Below are 22,854 nucleotides of genomic sequence, written 5' to 3' on the forward strand. Positions count from 1 at the left end.
AAACTTCAAAATTCATTATAGTAAGCCACTAAATATCTGGAACCAGGGGAAAAATAAGGTAAAGCAGTCAGTATCTTTGCCCATGAATACATGACAGATTTTCTCCCTGTTTGGATCAAGTTTAAAGCTTTTGGGTAGAAGCATTCCTTTCTTCCTTTAAGACTCTGTGTGCTTGTGTGTGTGTGTGAGTGAGAAAGAGAGAGTGGACAACCAACTGGATGCATGTGGAAGCCCTGTTTTCCTCAATCAAGGGACAATTACATCCCAAAGAATGGGATGGCCATGCCCATTCCCTCCCAAAGGAGGGATGGCCAGCCTCTTGTTCCTTGTGATGCTGGCCAAGAATGAGAAGCCGAGGTAAAGAGTCTAACTGAGTACCTTCTCCCCACTGTGTGATGAATCTTCCACTTGGTGAAAACTGCACAAGGCGACTGTTGCAGTAGCCGTCTGACACATAGACGGTTCCGCTGCCTGGATCCACAGCCACATCGGTGGGCTGACAGAAGTGATTCTGGTCACTGCCTGGCTGCATGCTCCTTCCCAGGGTTAGCAGAGGGCCTTCTTTACTCTTTGGATGTAGTTTGAACACCTTTTCAAAGAGAGAACGAAAGCCTCACTCACTTTGCATGGTTATTTATTGACGCCCACCTACCTGACTCAGGCAATTCAAGGGTCAGCTCTCAATAGATGCATTTACAAGCAGGTACTTTTCAGAACTGGATGGGACTCTGGAAATGATCTGGTCTGCTTCCTTCATTTGATGAGTGAGGCTCACAGAGATTAAGGGACCTGCCCAAGGTTCTTCAGGTCACTGGTGGTGAGCGGAGACTAGCACGTGGATGCCCTGTTCCACCCTCCCCCACTTCCTCTTCCTCAGCTACCAGTTCGGTGCGCCCCAGCCAATACAAGGGCGATAAACGTCCACTGAGATGATGCTTGAAGGCTAGCGGTGCCTTCTGAGTTCTAGTTTCTTACCCTAGTTTTCCTAGTTCTTTCCCACCTATTCATCAAGCGGGTATTAAACATGAGCTTATCCTTTAAGGATAAAACATTATGACTACACTCTGGTGAAAGTATTAACTTCCTTTAAAAAGAACAAAAAGACTGCTGTTTTACATATAAACATGTATGCACTAGAGACCTTGCCTCGATTTATAGAAGATTAAGGTGGCGTATGAAAAATACATAAAACACATAAAGTAATAAAATAGAACTAAGACCTGGGGACAGAGGAAAGAAATACGGAAAGCTCAGAAGGAGACCGGGGGAGCTAGACGTTCAGTAGGGGGAAGTTTCACCTCTTGCCCTAAGATTCCTGCCAGCCCCACAAGGGAGGGTGACTGGATCATTTACGGGCAAGTTTTCCTGAGCACCGAGTGCTAAATGAACCATTTCAGACCTGGCCGTTCCATTCTTTTGTTATAAACTTTTTGGGTCACAGAAAAAGACCCAGACAACTCCAGAGCATTCTGAAAGCACAGCCTCATTAACTTCTATGCGTGTGGGTGCACACTCAGCAGACTCCATGGACTGTAGCTCTCCAGGCTCCTCTGTCCATGGCAGTCTCCAGGCAAGAACATTGGAGTGGGTTGCCATGCCCTCCTCCAGGGGATCTTCCTGATCCAGGGATCAAACCCGAGTCTCTTGCATCCTCTGCGTTGCAGGTGGACTGTTTACTGCTGAGCCACTGAAGAAGCCCAACTTCTACTTGAATAACCAAATGGAATTTCTATTTGAAATGCCAAATGGAAGATTACCTGATGAAGAGCCACGTCTGTGACCCAATAATTTCCATCTTTGTCTATACTCAAGCCATGCGGCAAGTAAAACCTGCAAAATACAAATAACCATCCTAATTATATAATTACTCCCAAAGTACACATGAGAAGAAAGTTTTCTGCTAATTAATTTGTAATGGCAATATAAATTTATATACTGATAAAGTATACCTGCATGACTCTAGAAAAGGCCAAAATGAATTGTCAAATCAAAATACGCATTTTAATAGAGACTGCCTTGTGAAAAAATTTAATTGGTATCTAATCTTCTAACAATATGTAAATGAAGCATACATATCAATTACAAATATTTATTATAAAGTATGGTATATTAAATAACAATATCAATTTGAAAACAAGTTCTAAAATCATAAAGAAATGTGTATAAAACAAATTATATAGAGAATTATAAATGTGGATTTATATGGTTTGAATACTTAAAGTATGCTGCAAAATATAGCATTCTATTAATATTAAATATATGGCTGGAAAGCTTTAAGACTGATTATTAACACTAAAGACAGTAAAACGCAAAGAAAACACCTTCCAGCAGACATGGGCTGTGACCAGCTAAGCAAAGTTAAGCGGTATGCTAGATAATAGTAAGAGAAGGTTAATCTATCTAACAAGTCAATTGGGATGACCTGGATAAGAGAATCATAAACTTATGTGAACAGAGACTCACAGGCTTAAGGAACTTGGACAGAGCTAACAAACACATGGACAACGTCTTAATGTTTTTGGGATCAAATCCGACAATCCACAAGCTACGTGTCAGCTTCTAGCCTGTACAAAGTGTTGGCATCACAGATTTTTGTTTTCAGGAGCCAAGAAGGTAACACCTTGATCTTGACTGATACACTGAACTAGATCTCCCTTTTGGTCACCGAATGTGAGGGTTATGACTTGCTTTCAACACAGACACACCACTGTTGGCCACGTTGATTTAGCAGCAGCTCTGCCTTCCTCTTTAATGCCTATCTGGAATGAGAACACTTCTGACTGATAGCCAGAGTACTGAAGAGACAGGTTCAAACACAATGAGTGGTGGGGCTGCTATTAGAACTTGGCCCTTGACTCACCATCTCAGGATCCTATAAAAAGCTAATTGTTAGCATCTCCATAATCAGCTGTATTCAAAGTGGATGGCTCCCAGCCTTTTAAAGAAGCTGGCTCTCCCTGTGCCTAAGCAGATAAAGTAGGGTATAGCTCCCGAAGCTGCCAGGCCACAAAGGTCGAGGACACTGTAAGCAGGTGCCCCTTTCTTTCAAAGACCATGAATATCAGCCAACTTTTTTTTGTCTGCCAGAAGCCAAATCTAGGAATAAGACCAAATAATGGGCAGCTTTCAAAGCCAAATTAACTATGCATGCCATGGAAAGTTGAAAATGACATTTGTTTAATCTTCACTTTGAGATGGGAAGAGAGAAGCCTTTTTTCTTAATGGTGACTAGCTGCTGAGTTTGGTTATGTAACTTCTCCACTTAAGAAATTTTTTTAATCTTCAGATCTAGCTGAGCAGCAACTCACTTCATTAGCCATGTGTATCAATTTTCTCTGAAGCTTGACTGCCATTAGAATCACCGAGGGAGCTTTCACACTACTATTTTGATACCTGGGCCCCATCCCAGACTAAATATGAATCTCAATTTTAGAAGCTTCCCAGATGATTCTAATGTTCAGTCAGGGTTTAAAACCACCTCTTTAGAAAATGAAAGGATGGCTCTATCAGTCCCCTGCTTTCTTAAGCTGTGTTTTCTCACCACTGCTGTACAATATACTCTTTCTAAGGCCAGACCCAATGATACAGTTCTTACCAAACAGCACAAGCATTAATAACAATATAAGCAATTTAACTCACAGATTTTTCCCACTGGACTGGAGTACTGCAGCATTATTTGGATCTATGACAAGAATAGTGTCTTCTTCAATTGGTCCGAGACCTCTTTGCTGGTAAACAAACTTGCTATCAAAAGAGCTAGTTAAAAAAAAAAAAAAAGGCATTAGAATGGGAATAAGCCAATCAGAAACATCAGTGACCTTGAGAAACGCAGGCCATTCACTTGAGGTTTTAAACATGGAATCAAGAGAAGGGCTCAGATGTGTCTGACTGCACTCTTTGCCCTTCATGCTTCAGTATCTTGGATCACAAATATAATACCATTGCCTGAGGAACTAGACAAGGTCAGGGGGGAAGGCAAGGTTTCTAACCCGCCAAATCTGAATCCACACTTTCTCAAGATCTCCACGTGAGTCACAGCCCATGAGACGTGGAGAAACACTGCCCAGAACTCTTAAAAAAGCTAATTTTTTCTCAAAAGCTCCTCAAAATGTTTAAATTCAGTAACTATTTTCTTTCAAAATGTATAATGTGTAATGGTAAGGAAAGTGTGAAGGGTAGGATGAAGCATAGTGATCGAAACTGTGTTTGCTATTTTACTTGCTGTAGGTACAACATGCAAACACACGTTAAAGGACACAGAACAGAACGTTCAAAATATTTCAAAAATATAAAACTGATTCTTGAAACAAAAATGTGTTTAGAGACATAAAACCTTTTCCATATAACAGTTTTTCTGTAAGTACAAAATGGACATCTGTGTAATAATTAATAAAAACACTAAAATGAATGACAATTTCTGCTTTTTAACTCTATACTTTCCAGGCTATTATAAAATATTGTGAAAATTTATATATATTTATATTTCTACCTGAATTATTAGTAGTATCGTTCTTTAAATTGATAATTATCACAGACATTGTACCTATTTAAATTCCTGTTTCGAAAATTATTTGTGATATATCACAAAGACAAGTTCTTCCAATCTAAGCTTATGTGACAGAGAGAAAAATATATGAAGCACCAACAGGCCAACTTACATTTCAAGAGCAAAGAACTAACTGATTAGCACATAGTTGAGACATGTTTGTGGGTGGGGAGCATAAACATGTAATATATATATATATATTTTGCCAGATTAAGTCACTGTATAGATCAATAAATGTTCCTGTAAAATACAATTTCCTTTATAAAATCAGACAAGGTTGTGAAAAAGAAACTACTAATACTTTGTAGTTCAACCATATAAGCAAAAAAAGAATCTGAACAACATTAAGTATTTATGGAGAAACATTTTTAATTTGGAAGGCAACAGACTGCTCAATTCTATCATACTCCTATTGATTAGTTGGTTGGTATTTTTATGGAACTTATGCAGAGACCCAGTAGGAGAACAAAAATTTCAAAATTATACTCTTTTGCCATTAAAAATAAACACCACATAACTATTTGAGCTTCTTGACTGTCATAGTCTTTGGGTATACTTTTCCTGAAAGATAATAATAAGTCCCTGAAGTAGTTCTTATTAATGATGCATTCATTTGAATAAAAAATTTTGATTCAGCTTTGTCAACTAAAACTTAAGTAATACTGCTTACATATGCTATTATGTGTACTTAAAACCACAGAGCAGAAAAAAAATACATAAGTTGACGAAATGGAAGTAACATCACCAACAAAGCATATTTTGTAAGACAATTATGACATCATTATTAAATTAAAACATACAATTTTATTAGTTAGAATCAATGTAAGAATACTCAAGATATTAATAAATCAGGAGACACCAATAATGGGCAAACACAAGTAACTCTTTCTTAGTACTATGAAACACCAAACAGTTCATCGTCTATCTGAATGTATTTTTATTTATTTACTTTTAATTGGAGGATAATTGCTTTACAATGTTGTATTGGTTTATGCCATACATCAACATGAATCAGCTGGTATACATATGTCCCCTCCCTTTTGAACCTCCTCCCTCCCACCTCCCACCCCATCCCACCCCTCCAGGCTGTCTCCAAGCACGGAGTTGAACTCCCTGTGACACATGGCAAATTCCTCTGGCCATCTGTTTTACATATGGTAATGTATAAGTTTGGGCTTCCCGGGTAGCTCAGCTGGAAAAGAATCTGCCTGCAAAGCAGGAGACCCTAGTTCGAGTCCTGGGTCAGGAAGATTCCCTGAAGAAGGGATAGGCTACCTACTCCAGGATTCTTGGGCTTCCCTGGTGGCTCAGGCGGTAAAGAATCTGCCTGCAATGCAGGAGACCTGGGTTCAATCCCTGGGTTGGGAAGATCCCATAAGGAAGGGCATGGCAACCCACTCCAGTGTTCTAGCCTGGAGAATCTCATGGACAGAGGAGCCTGGTGGGCTACAGCCATGGGGTTGCAAAGGGTTGGACATAACTGAGTGACTGAGCACAGGCAATGTCTATGTTTCAATGTTATTCTCTCAATTTGTCCCATCCTCTCTGGCCCCCGCTGCATCCACAGTCTGGTCTCTGTGTCTGTGTCTATATTGCTGCCCTGCAAATAAGTTCATCAGTACCATTTTTCTAGATTTCGTATATATGTGTCTCTTTTTGATGTGACTTTCTGTACTAAAGAATCATAACCATTCTCATAGAAAACAAAGGTATTGAATTCAACCATCAATGATAATTTTTTCCAACTTGTCTAGGATATTGGATAACTTAAGTGCAGCATGTCTAACACTCATAGTATGCTACAGTTTTATGTTCATATGTAGTAGCATGAGGGCTTCCCTGGTGGCTCAGTGGTAAAGAATCCACCTGCAATGCAGGAGGTACAGGAGACATGGGTTCAATCCCTCGGCTGGGAAGATCACCTGGAGGAAGGCATGGCAACCCACTCCAGTATTCTTACCTGGAGAATCCCATGGACAGAGGAGCTTGGCGGGCTACAGTCCATAGGTTTGCAAAGAGTTGGACAAGACTGAAGTGACTTAGCACGTATGCACGCACATAGCAGGACGAAGTCTCTTCAGTCATTATTTAAGGCCGAAGTCATAGTCCTCATTATTCAGAAACATTTCACGATTTATAATGGCATGCTGCTGCTGCTGTTGCTGCTGCTAAGTCACTTCGGTCGTGTCCGACTCTGTGCGACCCCAGAGACGGCAGCCCACCAGGCTCCCCCGTCCCTGGGATTCTCTGGGCAAGAACACTGGAGTGGGTTGCCATTTCCTTCTCCAATGCATGAAAGTGAAAAGTGAAGTCGCTCAGTCGTGTCCGACTCTTAGCGACTCCATGGACTACAGCCCACCAGGCTCCTCTGCCCATGGGATTTGGTAATCTAAACAACGTGAGAATTATGTTTTCTCTGGCTTTAAGGAGTTAAAATTTGTTTTCACCTTTTTAATGGAAATTTGAGATAACTGTAGATTTACATGTAGTTACAAGAAATAATCCCTGGAGAAGGGAATGGCAACCCATTTCAGTATTCTTGGAGTATTCTCCAGAATACTGGAGAATCTGGTATTCTCCAGAAGAGCCTGGAGGGCTACAGTCTTCCAGGGGTTGCAGAGAGCTGGACATGACTTCACACACACACACACACACACACACACACAAATAATCGGGCTTCCCTGGTGGCTCAGAGAGAGATTCTAGGTACACTTTACCGAGTTTCCTCAATGGTAGCATTCTGAACAACTATACTACAATATCATAACCGGGATACTGATATTGGGAAAATCCACTGATTATATTTAGACACCCTTTTCCATTTTGTATTTCCTAAAATTTTCATTTATTCTTACAGTTTATTTACTTGGGCATGGAATACACTACTGTATTACTTCTCCACCTAGGAGTTAGTACTATGGAAAGTTACCACGTCCTCATAATTCATACCAAGTGCTGTCCACATGACAGGCAGTGTTCTGGCCCACTAATGACAGCTAATAACAGTGACAGTCCAATTGCCTATTGTACATCCTGATAAAACTGGAACCTGGCATACCTAATTCCACATCTCTTATCTGCAAAATGGCAAACCATATAGGAAGCCTGACATATTTACTTGTTCGTGATTTCCCCAAGCAATAGGTTGCAGTATTCTTTGGTCTGTCTTGTCATTCACTTAAATATTCACCATCAGTCTTCAATCTCTGGTCCCACTATTTTAGGAAATAACATTCTTACAACTTATTGATGGAGAGAAAGCAGATTTCCCCCACCCAACACCTTCAGGGGCATATGCTGAATTCCTCTATCTTAAATTATGCTTTTTTATAGCTCTAGTTTATTTTTCCAGACACTTGAGTATCTAAAAATGTAAATTCTAGTTTAAATTATTCTCTGGTAGTCATGTAAGCTCCAAGTCAAGGACCCGTAATGCTGGGCTTGGCTTCCAAGAGAACAAGCTATGTCAAGGAAAAATATAAATAAACCCAGACTCACTGCTTCTGTGAGTCATATCAAATGACACGTAGCTAATGCACAGGTAAGTGATAAAATATCCTTTATCGATGGGACTGTTCTACACTGCTCATGAATACAGCAAAAGATGTATCAAGTAGTTGATGTCATGCTGTCACAAACCCAAACTGTGTGTGGGCATCTATATGCACAATCTAGAAATGCCAAATTTCTAGTGGTGGGAAAAATGTAAAATTAACTAATTTGAGGATCATACTCTTTTATTATTCATTTTTTGGTAATGTTATAATAAATGTGAAATAGCAAATGAAAGAGCCAAAAGAAAAATAAGCAACAATATAAGTAAGCCATGGAGTACATAAATCAGATTTTGGAGTAAATAAATCAGATTTTTATAATTAAATATTAGATGTATGAAAATATCAGATCTCTTAAATAATCCAGTTTTTTTCTTAGTATCTTATACATACACAATGTAATAACTAGTAATATCATTTATCTTTTAGCGTTTTTTAATTATCACAAATGAGCCCCATGTCATTAGCATATACAGAGGGCATTCTTTGTGATGCTTCAAACTAACCACTCTTCCTATGGAATGCAGTTCTGTGGTTATTAATAATAATATTACTATATTTCCCCCATATCCATTAAGGATCTCAGTGACTAGGGAAGTTTTTAAATTTACTGATATTAACATCATTTGAGTATTTTCATTTACTTCAGTAACATAAATAACAAATAATAACATTCTAGAATTCTTGGGGAGACCAGAGCTTTAAAGGAATTAACCACACCACCATAGGTCCAATTATTTCACTGAAAATCTTTTGTGATACCCTTTACCAGATGTCTGTATGTTTAAACTGGCAGCATCAAGGGATATTCAGTCACTCAATAGATTGGTTGATGAGTCTTAATCCTTTCACTTGGGATAGCTGCAGCTTCATACAACTAACAGCTGGCCCCTGGTAGATACACAGGGCAAGTAATAAAAAGAATTGATGGGTTTTTTTTTTATTCTGAAATGAGAAAAGTCACACACACACACACACACAACACACATACATACTCACATTAAATCTGCCAAATAAAGTAATTTATAAACTCTCTTGTAATTCAAAGAAAAGTAACCCTTGAACAGTTCACAAATGGATGTCAGATTATAGAGCTGGATACACTGTTGCTATAGCAAACTGCTTAAATAAGTGTTCTAAAGCAGCTACCCTGCATTATATGCTGCAGAGAGGTCTTTATTTGAACCACATTTAACTTTTTACAGAATATAATAACACCCTGAACATTTCACACAGTGCCTGCAGCACTGCTGATCTCTGCTTGCTTCTCTGAAAAAGCACTCAGCGGAAAAGGCTGAATGGAGGCCTGCGGGCTGGTATTCACCAGTTCTTTATTTTAGCAGTTTGAATCCCCCATTAATGATTTTGCACATTAGCAGCTAATCAAACAGTTTAGATAAGGCTGAAAAGAAATGCATTGCTATATTCACACGCCAAAGAATTTAGAATAGAGAGAAAATAAACTTCTGTACCATCAATCAAAATTAAGGGAAATGCAAAATAAATAAGAGCAACTGAAGACAGAAGTAAAATATAATGTTGTAATTATATAGATTAAGAGGTTGGAGAAAGGACCACAGGTTTTCAAGTGAGAAAATAAAGGGAAACATACTTTCAATGTTAGGAAAGCAAAGACATACTGTACGAAGACGAAAGACTTTAAATGGAATATATTTAATACTATGTTTAAAACATTTACTTCTTATACACAGTGCAAAAATTCCGTATGAGGAGGAAAAAGGGTGGGCAGACAAAGAACTCAGTATGACTACTTATGCCCTGATGGACCCAGCACTAGAGACACCCCAAATAAGGATGAAAATATCAAAGAACTAGGTATCACAGCACCAGGCTCTGTTCAGTCAATAAGGCCACTGGGAACGTGTTACTTAACAAAGTGACTTTTGTTACTCAAGAGAAGGAGGAAGATTTTTAAAGCCTTCATTTTTTTGGACTAGGGAACAGAGGCACAGAACTCAAATGTCTTGATACAGGCCTCAAAGCTAAGAAACAGAAACCAAGTTTGAAACCTGGGTGTCCTGTCCACAAAAACATATGTTTTTTTCTTATTAGGATTAACCTCAGTGGACTGGGAGAGTCTCCTCTCCAGTTATCAAATTTAATTTGTAGATGTAGAAGAGACAGGAAGAATAGTCACATAGCCAAGAAGAATCGGAGAAAGTGGCATAAAACTGAAAAACTGGCTTGAGCACAACAGCAAACGTCAATATAAGACAGAAGGGCAGACTATGGACGTTCTCTTTGTAGAACTCCTTACAATTTTCTCTTGGATGTGAAGATAATAAATTCAATTTTCCAGGTCTAATTAATTCTAAAGGTATGAAAGAATTTGCAGATACAGAAGCAGAATCTCAAGCAGATATCTTAACTGAAACTTCAGGTGACTAGTGAGGCAAATCTTGAACTGATTTTTATGCAAGTTAGGAAGCAGATTTTTGAAACAAAAAAAACTTGGCAAGATTCCATAAAACATTGTTGAGGAGATGGTTTCTGAATGAATTACCTGGGGGGCAAATGGGAGATTCCCAGAAGCCCACATCTCTAAGGACAAAACTTGTTAAACCAAGCAGTCAACTATTCAAACTTTATAAACAATATGTATGAAGATATGAAAGGCAAATTCATCAAACAGACTTAATACCAGGCTGGAAGGGACAGCTCATTCTCTGGTTAATTAAGAATAAAATAGTATCCGTAAAAATGGAAGCAATGCTAAACCTAGCAAAGTGAAATATAATTGGAATAAAATGCTGAATTCAGTGTTCACTGTATAAATACGCATTTCCAATAAAAACTTCTGCACAATTTTATGAAATATAATTAGAGATTTCAGTAGATTACACATTGAACACAAGGTAACGAGGTGATATGACTGCTGAAGAAAAGTGAATGCCAATCACTAGCAGATATCTAGAATACACATCAAGGAAAGCTAACTGTGCTGCTCATCAGGTAATACATGAAGCACTGTGGCTACTTCTCAACCAAACACTAAAAGACTGAGAAACCAGAGCACCTTCAGATAAAAATATCATGTTAGCACGAAGACTGGCTCAGAGCCTGTGGGATACTTAGTCTGGAGAAGATAAGACTTTCATCAAATATGCAAATAACTGACATGAATAAATGGAAGTGAATTTACTCTGCATTTGGCTGTCATGAAGGTGAAGTTATAGGACACAGATTTGAGGTTAACATGATGAAGAACCGAATGACATCTAGATGAGTCCCATAATTGGGAAGTATATCTCATTTTAGGGAATTTCTGGCCTCTGAAAGAGTTCAAGCGCCAGATGACGGTGGAAGATTTTGCCTGGAGATGTCCTGGCAGGAGACTGGAGACGTCCTGGCAAGAGCCTGGAGACGTCCTGGCAGGAGCCTGGAGCTGCGCTCTCTGGTGGACCTCTGCTACTCTGGGTGCCCAATGTCTACTGCCCCATTTTGTGCCAATGAAACCTGTTTTTCTCTAGTTGACCCAAAATTCTAAGCCTCACTCTCAGTCTACTTGCTTTTTTTTTTTTTTTTTTAATTGAAGGATAATTGTTTTACAGCATTTTGTTGTTTTTCTGTCAAACCCCCACTTGCTTTTGATAATATCAATTCTACTCTCACATTACAGAGATAAAACAAAAAGCTTAGGCTAAGCCAAAGAGTGAATTTCATTCCTTTGCCCACAGTTCAGGATGAAAGAAAAATGTTCTGCTACCTACCTAAAGTCAGGTAGAAGAACACTAAATGACTCAATATAAGGATTTCTTGTTGACCTATCAAGGACACGGATGGTCTCTTCTGGTATTCTGAAGTTGCAAATAGGGAGGAAGATCAATCTGAGCCTAAGAATGGAACTAACCAGGAGAAGATGTGTTGAATAGACCCTGGTGCTATCATCTGAGCTACCATACCCTGAAAGTTTTTATTTATACAAACAATAAATTTCTTCTTTTTCTAAGCTAGTATGCATTGGGTTTTCTCCTTCATTGGCTACAGATGGAATTCCAAGTGACACAACTTTCAAAATCCCTTTCAACTCCATGTGAAGAGTGACAAATGGTATAATAGAAATACCTTCTAGTGCCTAAAAATAAGGGATAAAACCCATGATTTACTGAAGAGGGTATTGGACATGAGGCCTGCAGAGGAGAACTTCAACTATAGCTGAGATAAATAAAAGGGAGGCCGGGAAGCTAGCCTCTGACCATGGTGGCGATTTTAAGATAGACACCCCAGGAACAAAGGTTACTGAGGCAGGAGCTACCCAGCTCCTGCTGGGAGGCATTTAAACTTTAAAGAGCCCTCGTTGTCAGGCTGCCCTAACATTAGGGCAGACAAGAGGCTCGTTAAAGTTTCATTACACCCTGAAACTTCCTTTCAGCTAGAAGAAGTCTCTTACAGTAGCCATGGGCTTACCCCATGGCTCAGACAGTAAACAACCCTCCTGCAATGCAGGAGACTAGGGTTCAATCCCTGGGTTGGGAAGACCCTCTGGAGAAGGGAAGAGCAACTCATTCTAGTATTCTTGCCTGGAGAATCCCATGAACAGAGGAGCCTGGTGCGCTACAATTCACAAGGTTGCAAAGAGTTGCACATGACTGAGTTATTAGCACACATACATAGAGCAGCTATACTGAAGTAAGGGACTGACAAAGAGTAAGACAGAAATCAAATTGAGAAAGGGGATAACAGTTTACTGTTATTATTATTCTTGTTGCCATGCTTATTTAGCATAATTAAGTAGAAGAGTAAGGGCTGATCAAGGCTGTTGGGCAGGAAAGACGAGGAACAGTACTCATAAAGAGAACTGAAGGTGAGAGCCGCACAGTCGTGTCCAACTGTTTGTGACCCCATGGAGTCCATGGAATTCTCCAGGCCAGATCACTGGAGTGGGTAGCCGTTCCCTTCTCCAGGAGATCTTCCCAACCCAGGGATCGAACCCAGGTCTCCCACAGTGCAGGCAGATTCTTTATCAGCTGAGCCGCCAGGGAAGCAAATAAAATTGATGTGATATCGAAAAAGCTTTGAGCATGGACTATTAATTAGGGATTATTACTAAATAATAACTCCTCCTTCTGGAGGAGGGAATGGCAAACCACCCCGGTATACTTGCCGTGAGAACCTCATGAACTGTATAAAAGGCCAAAAAGATATGACACCAAAAGATGAGTCCTGCAGGTCTGAGGTGTCCAATATGCTGCTGGGGAAGAGTGGAGGAGAATGAATGAAGCAGCTGGGCTGAAGTGGATATATTGCTCAGTTGTGGATGTGTCTGGTGATGAAAGTAAAATCCGATGCTCCAAAAAACAGGACTGTATAGGAACTGGAATGTTAGGTCCATGAATCAAGGAAAATCAGACATGGTCAAGCAGGAAATGGTAAGAATCAACATAGACATCCTAGGAATCAGTGAACTAAAATGGACAGGAATGGGCGAATTTAATGCAGATGACCACTGATCATCGAAAAAGCAAGAGAGTTTCAGAAAAACATCTACTTCTGCTTTATTGACTATGCCAAAGCCTTTGACTGTGTGGATCACAACAAACTGTGGAAAATTCTTAAAGAAATGGGAATACCAGACCACTTGACCTGCCTCTTGAGAAATCTGTATGCAGATCAGGAAGAAGCAACAGTTAGAACTGGACATGGAACAACAGACTGGTTCCAAATCAAGAAAGGAGTACATCAAGGCTGTATATTGTCCCCCTGCTTATTTAACTTCTATGCAGAGTACATCATGAGAAACGCTGGGCTGGAAGAAACACAAGCTGGAATCAAGATCGCTGGGAGAAATATCAATAACCTCAGATATGCAGATGACACCACCCTTATGGCAGAAAGCGAAGAAGAACTAAAGAGCCTCTTGATGAAGTTGAAAGAAGAGAGTGAAAAAGTTGGCTTAAAACTCAACATTCAGAAAACTAAGATCATGGCATCTTGTCCCATCACTTCATGGCAAATAGATGGGGAAACAGTGGAAACAGTGCAGACTTTATTTTGGGGGGCTCCAAAATCACTGCAGATGGTGACTGCAGCCATGAAATTAAAAGACGCTTACTCCTTGGAAAAAAAGTTATGACCAACCCAGACAGCATATTAAAAAGCAGAGACATTACTTGGCCAACAAAGATCCATCTACTCAAGGCTATCGTTTCTTCAGTAGTCATGTATGGATGTGAGAGGTGGACTATAAAGAAACCTGAGTACCGAAGAATTGATACTTTTGAACTGTGGTGTTGGAGAAGACTCTTGAGAGTCCCTTGGACTGCAAGGAGATCCAACCAGTCTATCCTAAAGGAAATCAGTCCTGAATATTCATTGGAAGGACTGATGCTGAAGCTGAAACTCCAATACTTTGGTCACTTGATGCGAAGAACTGACTCATTTGAAAAGACCCTGATGCTGGGAGGGATTGGGAGCAGGAGGAGAAGGGGACGACAGAGGATGAGATGGTTGGATGGCATCACCGACTCAATGGACATGAGTTTGAATAAACTCTGGGAGCTGGTGATGGACAGGGAGGCCTGGCGTCCTGCAGTCCATGGGGTTGCAAAGAGTTGGACATGACTGAGTGACTGAACTGAACTGAACTGATTATATCTACTACTGTGGGCGAGAATCCCTTACAAGAAATAGAGAAGCCCTCATAATCAACAAAAGTGTCTGAAATATAGTACATGGGTGCACCCTCAAAAATAAAAGAATGATCTCGTTTCATTTTCAAGGCAAACTGTCAACATCACAGTAATCCAAGTCTATGCCCCAATTGCTAATGCTGAAGAAGCTAAAGTTGAGTGGTTCTATGAAGACCTAGAAGACCTTCTAGAACTAATACCCAGGGATTGGAAGGCAAAAGTAGGAAGTTAAGATATACCTAGAGAAACAGGCAAGTTTGGCCTGGGAGTACAAAATGAAGCAGGGCAATGGGTAACTGAATTCTGCCAAGAGAATGCACTAGTCATAGTAAATACTCTTTTTCAACAACGTAAGAGATGACTTTACACATGGACATCACCAAATGACCAATACTGAAATCAAACTGATTGCATTCTCTGTAGCCGAAGATGGAGAAGCTGCATACAGTCAGCAAGAACAAGACCTGGAGCTGACTGTGGCTCAGCTCATCACCTTCTCATAGCAAAATTCAGGCTTGAACTAAAGAAAACTGGGAAAAACACTAGGTCAGCCAGTATGACTTAAATCCCATATGAATTTGCAGTGGAGGTGACAAAGATTCAAGAGACTAGATTTAGATAACAGTGTGCCTGAAGAACTATGGACAGAGGTCCATAGTATTGTACAGGAGGTGGCGAACAAAACCATCCCAAATAAAAGGAAAAACAAGAAGGCAGGGTGGTTATCTGAGGAGGCTTTACAAATAGTGGAAGAACAAAGAGAAGCAAAAAGCAAGGGGGAGAGGGAAAGGTAACCCAATTAAATGCAGAGTTTCAAAGGATATCAAAGGATATCTGTAAGAGACAATAAGGCCTTCTTCAACAAACAGTGTTTAACAAAAGAAGAGTATGTCAAGGCTGTATACGGTTACCCTGCTTGCTTATCTTCTATGCAGAGTGCATCATGTGAAATGCTGGACTGCATGAAGCACAAGCCGGAATCAAGATTGCTGGGAGAAATATCAATAACCTCAGATATGCAGATGACACCACCCTTATGGCAGAAAGCAAAGAAGAACTAAAGAGCCTCTTGATGAAAGTGAAAGAGGAGAGTGAAAAAGTTGGCTTAAAGCTCAACATTCAGAAAATGAAGATCATGGCATCTGGTCCCATCACTTCATGGCAAATAGATGGGGAAACAATGGAAACAGTGATAGACTTTATTTTTTTTGGCTCTAAAATCACTGCAGATGGTGACTGCAGCCATGAAATTAAAAGCTGCTTGCTCCTTGGAAGAAAAGCTATGACCAACCTAGACAGCATATTAAAAAGCAGAGACATTACTTTGCCAACAAAGGTCCATCTAGTCAAGGCTATGGTTTTTCCAGTGGTCATGTATGGATGTGAGAGTTGGACTATAAAGAAAGCTGAGCGCTGAAGAATTGATGCCTTTGAACTGTGGTGTTGGAGAAGACTCTTGAGTGTCCCTTGGACTGCAAGGAGATCCAACTAGTCCATCCTAAAGGAGATGAGTCCTGAATGTTCATTGGAAGGACTGATGCTGAAGTTGAAACTCCAATACTTTGGCCATCTGATGCGAAGAACTGACTCATTTGAAAAGACCCTGATGCTGGGAAGACTAAAGGCAGGAGGAAAAGGGGATGACAGAGGATGAGATGGTTCGATGGCATCACCGACTCAATGGACCTGAATTTGAGTAAGCTCCAGGAGCTGATGACGGACAGGGAGGCCTGGTGTGCTGCAGTCCATGGGGTCACAAAGAGCCGGACATGACTGAGCGACTGGACTGACTGACTGACCTTATGGAACTTACAGTTTTGTGCACATGAGAAGACTCAGGATGGGATTCTGAGGAAAATTAATACGGAATTTCTCATCTTTCTAAACAAACCGTGGTAGGAGTAAGAATGCAATTTCCTCCCCATATTTCAATTTCCATTGTCTCTCACCAGCACGTAAGAAATTCTTCAGGGAAGTGCTGTCTTTTTCTTTGCACAATCTTTGGCTATTCATTGAGTGAGAAGAAAATTACTTTGCCCATTTTATATAATTCACTTGCACATACAGGAAGGATGGTCACGCACAACTGTTCAACCAGCAGGATCAGCACATCCGAATGTATTTACCTACAAAACTACTAGCAGAGTAATCTACTTCTAAATCTCTTTGTGAGTAACAAAGCAGACAGTGTTTAAAGCAGAGATTGGAGTGCCGAAAGAGAATTTCTATGGGTGGCAAAGGCTGCTAGAGGCCAACAGGAAATACAAGAGAGTCAGAAGGAGAGGGATGACAAATATTCTTACACCTGAACGATAAAGACGAAGGAGAAAGAAGAAATACACTTAATGGTATAAATTAGCGCCCCTGCTCTGAAGTTTTAATTTTTAAGAAGACCGCTTTGTCAGAGCCATTCATCAGGGTAAACGCACCAGGGCTTTGGCGATGGAACTGGAATCTATTCACCAGGATACTGGCAGGTTATCTAGATGAAAGCACGAAGCCAGAAAAATCAGGTCTTCTGCTGGGACTGCCATATATGTCCCAGAAAATGTACTTATGTGGCTCTTGTTTCAGTCTTGGGTCATTTACCCCAGGCTGGCCTGTACTGATCCCCTTTTTTCCCCTATTAAACTATTCCAGCCTCTGCTGTTTACTTGGAATGAATATCACATTAAAATGGAAAATTGGACTTCGTCCAATTTAGCTTTAGCCAGCTGAGACAGTATCAATGGAAGAAAATGATGCTGTAATTTTCTCGTCTGATAAAATGTGGCTAGAAATCCATGCAGAAAATATAGTAATATTCATTAAAATGAAGAATATGCTACAGTGAATAGTAATAGTTTGCTTTTGAAAGCACTTGTTAAAATATCATTAGATGTTCAATAATGACTAAGATGATGTAACAGAGATGTAGAAATAGGGATGTTGAGCTTGCTGGCTTTGAACTCTGAAGTGATGTCTTTCTTAGATTCCATTAGCAAGTGTGACAACTGCAAAGGATAATTAAACAGCATCAAAGCCATCAGTCTACTCTCACACGCTGACTGCATGTCGTCTATCAGTCTACTCTCACACGCTGACTGCATGTCGTCTATCAGTCTACTCTCACACGCTGACTGCATGTCGTCTTCAGCTGCACCAAGAAAACTACGTGCATGTGTATGTGACAGTGCAGGTTTAGCCTGAGTTTCATCAGCATCTCTGAAAACGGAGGGAAAAAACAGCTGAACTGTGTGTGTGGATCCTCAGTTTTCCAAATGCAACACTTTAGCTGTACATTTGAAAGAATAAGAAGATTCATTACACTTAACTCACAAGATATTTAAAAATCTGCCTTTATATGAAAATTTGTGATAAGACAGATGAATAAATGGATATTCAATACTTAGGAGAGATACAGTGATAAACTTTGGAGCCAGCTTTGAAAAATACAATCCCGTAAATGTGTTCACAATTCTCTAAAAGGAAGCGAGTAGGACAAAGTGGGTAAGTGGGCCAACCCGGAGTCAGACAGACAGCAACTGAAGCCCGACTCTGCTGGCCTAACCATGAGACGTGGGGCAAAACACTTATCTTCTCTGGATTTCTTCACCTGTGAAATGTGAATCGTGACGATACTAACCGTGCCTAATTGCTGGGAGGTAATTCACACAAACATTTAGAACAGTCACAGAGGCACAGCAAACAACTCAACAAATGTTAGACATTTTTAAAACCAAAAATCCCTATAAGAAGATACTGGAAGACAGAATAAAAGGTTGGAAAGAGAAACCCCAAGGGAAAAGTTGGAGCATGCATCTCGGTGTTATTCTTATTAAGTCTCCAGTGCTCACGAAAAGAGCACATTTGTGTAATAGAAATGATCTACAGGAACACGTGAGGGCAAGGTCCTAACTATTTCTATACATATGGTGGCCACGCGGCTCCAACCACAGAATCCCCCAGGAGGCACTGTTATCACTGCCACGGAGCGGCCTCAGGGAAAGTGAGAGTCCAGTGGCCTCAAGACGGTTCAATACCCAGCACAGGGAGATAAGGAAGTGCTTTACTGCAGTCAACCAGTAACTTTTCTGAGTTGATCATTTACCATGATGCACTTCTTCTGAAAGTCTTGAAATGCCTCAGCCACGTACTGTCCTAATTTCTTTAAAATTTCTGTCCTTAGGAGTGTGGAGGTGGCTTCAAGGAGATGAGAGCAAAATGCTAAGTAGGCAGAAAGTGAAAGTGAAGTTGCTCAGTCGTCTTTGACTCTTTGCAACCCCATGGTCTGTAGCCTACCAGGCCCCACTGTCCATGGGATTTTCCAGGCAAGAGTACTGGAGTGGGTTGCCATTTCCTTCTCCAGGGGATCTTCCCAACCCAGAGATCGAACCCAGGTCTCCTGCACTGCAGACAGATGCTTTACCATCTGAGCCACAGGGAAGTAGGCAGAATCACAGACTTCTTGCCCTCCTTCCATAAACTAGCTTGTGAAACTATCTTAATCGTTTTCAAATGCACAAGACCTCCTCTTTCCTGTGTATCACAATCATATATTAAAAGAATATGCTGTGTTCACAAACTTTATGTTCAAAAAGAACCTTCATAGTACTCTCACCATTATTCTTACTTTAATGGAAAGCGACGCATGCTGTTTTTAATTTCATTTACTTCTTGAAGGAAAAATGATTACTTACTTTCCATCCCAGACATGGTCACCTCGGTGGAAAATCACGAGATTATTCTGAGGGTCCAGAGCCACCCCAGAAACCTGGCCTGGTAACAAGTATACTCCAGGCCAATCCAGTGCCTCTTCTACATGGAAATCTAAAAGAGAAACCCATACATTTAGTGTAAAAAAGAAAGTCAGTATAACTCCATGAAGATTCACAATGATTGTAAGAAGTTCATGCAGTAATGTCACTAGATGCAAAAAACAAACAAACAAACAAAAACAAGCGTGCTCTACGTAACATATACCGCATGCACATGCCAAAGCGTAGCCTCCTGGGCTATGAATAAATAAGTGACTGTGAACCTGTGTGGGGACTAAATGCTCTTTTCCTGTTGATAAGATGCCTTATAAAACCAGCTTATCCTTCAGTTATTAAGGAGCAAATTGGAGACTACCTTCTTCAAGATTTGTACTTTTAACTAGTATCTTTGGAAAATATAGTAATACGGATAATATTTTAACGCAAAGCCTTTAAATGAATAGCATTCTTGGGCAATAAGCCTCTGTGTGTGTGTCTCTGTGTGTGTGCGCAGCTGTCTCTCTCTCTCTCTCATCTAACTTCTGTGTAAACTGTGGGTGTTCAATATATATTAGACCCTATAAGAAACCATCATTGATAATCCCCTGTACAGGAACTATGTAAGATACCAGTTTCATTTCGCCCAGCCTCAGTGTTCCTATAACAATGGGAATGGAGAGATACTTTTTCACGGTTTATATTTCACTGTTTCCTAACATGAGAAAGGAAAAAATAACAGACACTCTATGACTGAATGATTTCCCAATTACTCTCACTTCTGTTCAGAATGCATTTATACTTAAGAGAATACCTAAGTTCAATTGTGCTAATCCCTTTTATAAAAATGCTCATGAGTAAAGAGGTATGAGGTACAGAGGAGCTCTACTAACAGGATAGAAAGTTAAGAAGATACTATGAAATCCTCTGTATCAACGGCAACATTTCCTTCTCTCTGAAATGCTTCAGGAGAGATGCTGAGAAGTAAAAAAGCAATTGGAGTCCCTTTCTCCTGCCCGTACACTGGAGGATGTGGCAACATGCAGTGATTCTCAAAGATGAATATTCAAGATTGGAGGAAGAAAGGGACACCCAGGGCTCGTATAATCAGCTTCTGAAAACTTGAGAGGATGCCAGTGTGAGAATGAACACTTTTAAAGTCATTCTCTTAACTATAGAAAAAGGAAACGGTACCTTTCCACTCCAAATGTTCTTACCTTTGTAGGTTTAATTTTTTTAAAATAAAAATTAACAAAATATATCACAATCAATACGATGACTAGAACAGTTTTGCCTATAACCTTTGCTGATACATCTTCAACAAATAACCCCTAAGGGTACTGTCTATGTACAGTATTATGCTAGGTTCTGGGAACACAAATACAGCATGGTTTGGAGCCTGGAGGGACTCATAGGATAAAATGAGGGAAAAAAAACAAACAGAAAGCAAATACTTATGACACAGTGTGGTGCAGGAACACAGGAAAGGGCCCATCATCTTCTCTGAGGCTTGGCTGGGAGAGGGTAGGCCACCTCATGCGAAGAGTTGACTCAATGGAAAAGACTCTGATGCTGGGAGGGATTGGGGGCAGGAGGAGAAGGGGACGCCAGAGGATGAGATGGCTGGATGGCATCACTGACTCGATGGACGTGAGTCTGAGTGAACTCAGGGAGTTGGTGAGGGACAGGGAAGCCTGGCGTGCTGCGATTCATGGGGTGGCAAAGAGTCGGACACGACTGAGCGACTGATCTGATCTGATCTGATCTTTTATCTGTGTACATAGGACTAACAGAATTAGACAAAAAAATTTGAGGAAAAAATATAATGTCAAACCTAGGCTATGACTTAACTTTACTGTAACAAGGCTCTTTATATTTAATCTTAAGGAGAAGATCCTACAGAAATCAGTAGATTTCAACAAGAACAAAATAAAATTGTTGCTTTTTCTACACAAGTAGATTTGCATTTAGTGATGAAAAGATGCCTTATTTTGGTCAGGGATTGTTATTCATCAAAAGTGCCAACAATAACTATAATTAACTAAGACTAAAAGAAATATTTATACTTAAGTGAGAAAGAAAACAAGAATTATTTAGTGGGAGTGAAGTGAGTAAGAGAGTTAAGACATAACCAGGGGCTCAGAAGTATTAGCGGACTTCCTTTTCTTTTAAAAATTTAACTGCAAGTGAATCTTCACCTTAGTCAAATTGTTTTGATATTGATTGAGAAAGTATGACCAAAGGCATTCTACACCTAGAGTTATTACAACTGTAGATAAGATGATGGGAAGGTTGGAAAAAAAAAACAGCCTATCTATTATTTTATTGTGAGACAGAGTAATAAAGTAATTAAAAACCAAGACTGAGCAAATCTGCCTGCGTTTGAATGCTGGTTGACTGAACTGTGGCATTTTGGATACATGGCATGTATCCTTTCTATGCTTCTATAAATGGGTTTCTTCATCTAGAAATGATTTTATCATAGATTTTTGTTTTCATTATTCTCCTCTCCTCCAGAGGTGAAAATTCAGCCTGCTGCTGCTAAGTCGCTTCAGTCGTGTGTGACTTTGTGCGACCCATAGACGGCAGCCCACCAGGCTTCCTGTCCCTGGGATTCTCCAGGCAAGAACACTGGAGTGGGTTGCCATTTCCTTCTCCAATGCATGAAAGTGAAAAGTGAAAGTGAAGTCGCTCAGTCGTGTCCGACTCTAGCAACCCCATGGACTGCAGCCTACCAGGCTCCTCCATCCATGGGATTTTTTAGGCAAAAGTATTGGAGTGGGGTGCCATTGCCTTCTCTGGAAAATTCAGCCTAGTGAATGTTTTATTTCACCCTGGGAATTCTATAAGACTTGAACCTAGAGCCAGCATGACAGAAATATATTAAAAGTATGGCTTCTGAGTCAAGAAAAAATTGTCCATAGAAATTAAGTAAAATTTAAATGCACCATAACAATATTTAAAGACTGCACATTCTCTCATCTTGTGGGAGGTATCACACAAATGCAGATGTATTTGCTGATGTCCAAAGGTGTACAGCATATGTCAAATCAGGCTTCCATATGCTAGCAAATAGTAGTCTGGTTAAATTCAACAGGGAAGAGAATAGCTATTGGTAGTTTAAAATTTATTTTTCAAAGAGTCTAGTTTCCAGAAGGCAACCAGAAAAGAGACTGTGATTTTCTTTCTCCTCTATGAATGCTGTCTTAATACAGACATCAAACTAATGGTAGAAACCAAAGTGTACTAAGAGTAAAAAGGAGTGTATCTGCTTCCCAACTTACTGGGTTGCACACTGCCACACTGTACATCATACATTATAGAAAAACATCAAGGCAGATCAATGTACGTGACCAGTAATTTGAAGAGCC

The 22,854-nt window shown here is 40.0% G+C and overlaps 1 protein-coding gene across 14 annotated transcripts in view; it reads right to left on the reverse strand.

Moving 5' to 3' along the window:
- PAM (peptidylglycine alpha-amidating monooxygenase) overlaps nt 1–22,854 on the reverse strand; it is a 315,491-nt gene that overhangs the window by 26,307 nt on the left and 266,330 nt on the right. For all 14 annotated transcript variants that reach the window (XM_044947270.2, XM_025292177.3, XM_044947278.2 and 11 more), the window contains 4 exons: nt 19,430–19,559; nt 3,640–3,756; nt 1,758–1,830; nt 379–589 (listed from right to left, as the gene is read on the reverse strand). In XM_044947270.2, coding sequence (XP_044803205.2) covers nt 379–589; nt 1,758–1,830; nt 3,640–3,756; nt 19,430–19,559 — 531 coding nt within the window. The remainder of the gene's footprint in view (nt 1–378; nt 590–1,757; nt 1,831–3,639; nt 3,757–19,429; nt 19,560–22,854) is intronic.

The sequence above is a fragment of the Bubalus bubalis genome, chromosome 9, assembly GCF_019923935.1.
Source record: "Bubalus bubalis isolate 160015118507 breed Murrah chromosome 9, NDDB_SH_1, whole genome shotgun sequence".
Classification (NCBI taxonomy): Eukaryota; Metazoa; Chordata; class Mammalia; order Artiodactyla; family Bovidae; genus Bubalus; species Bubalus bubalis.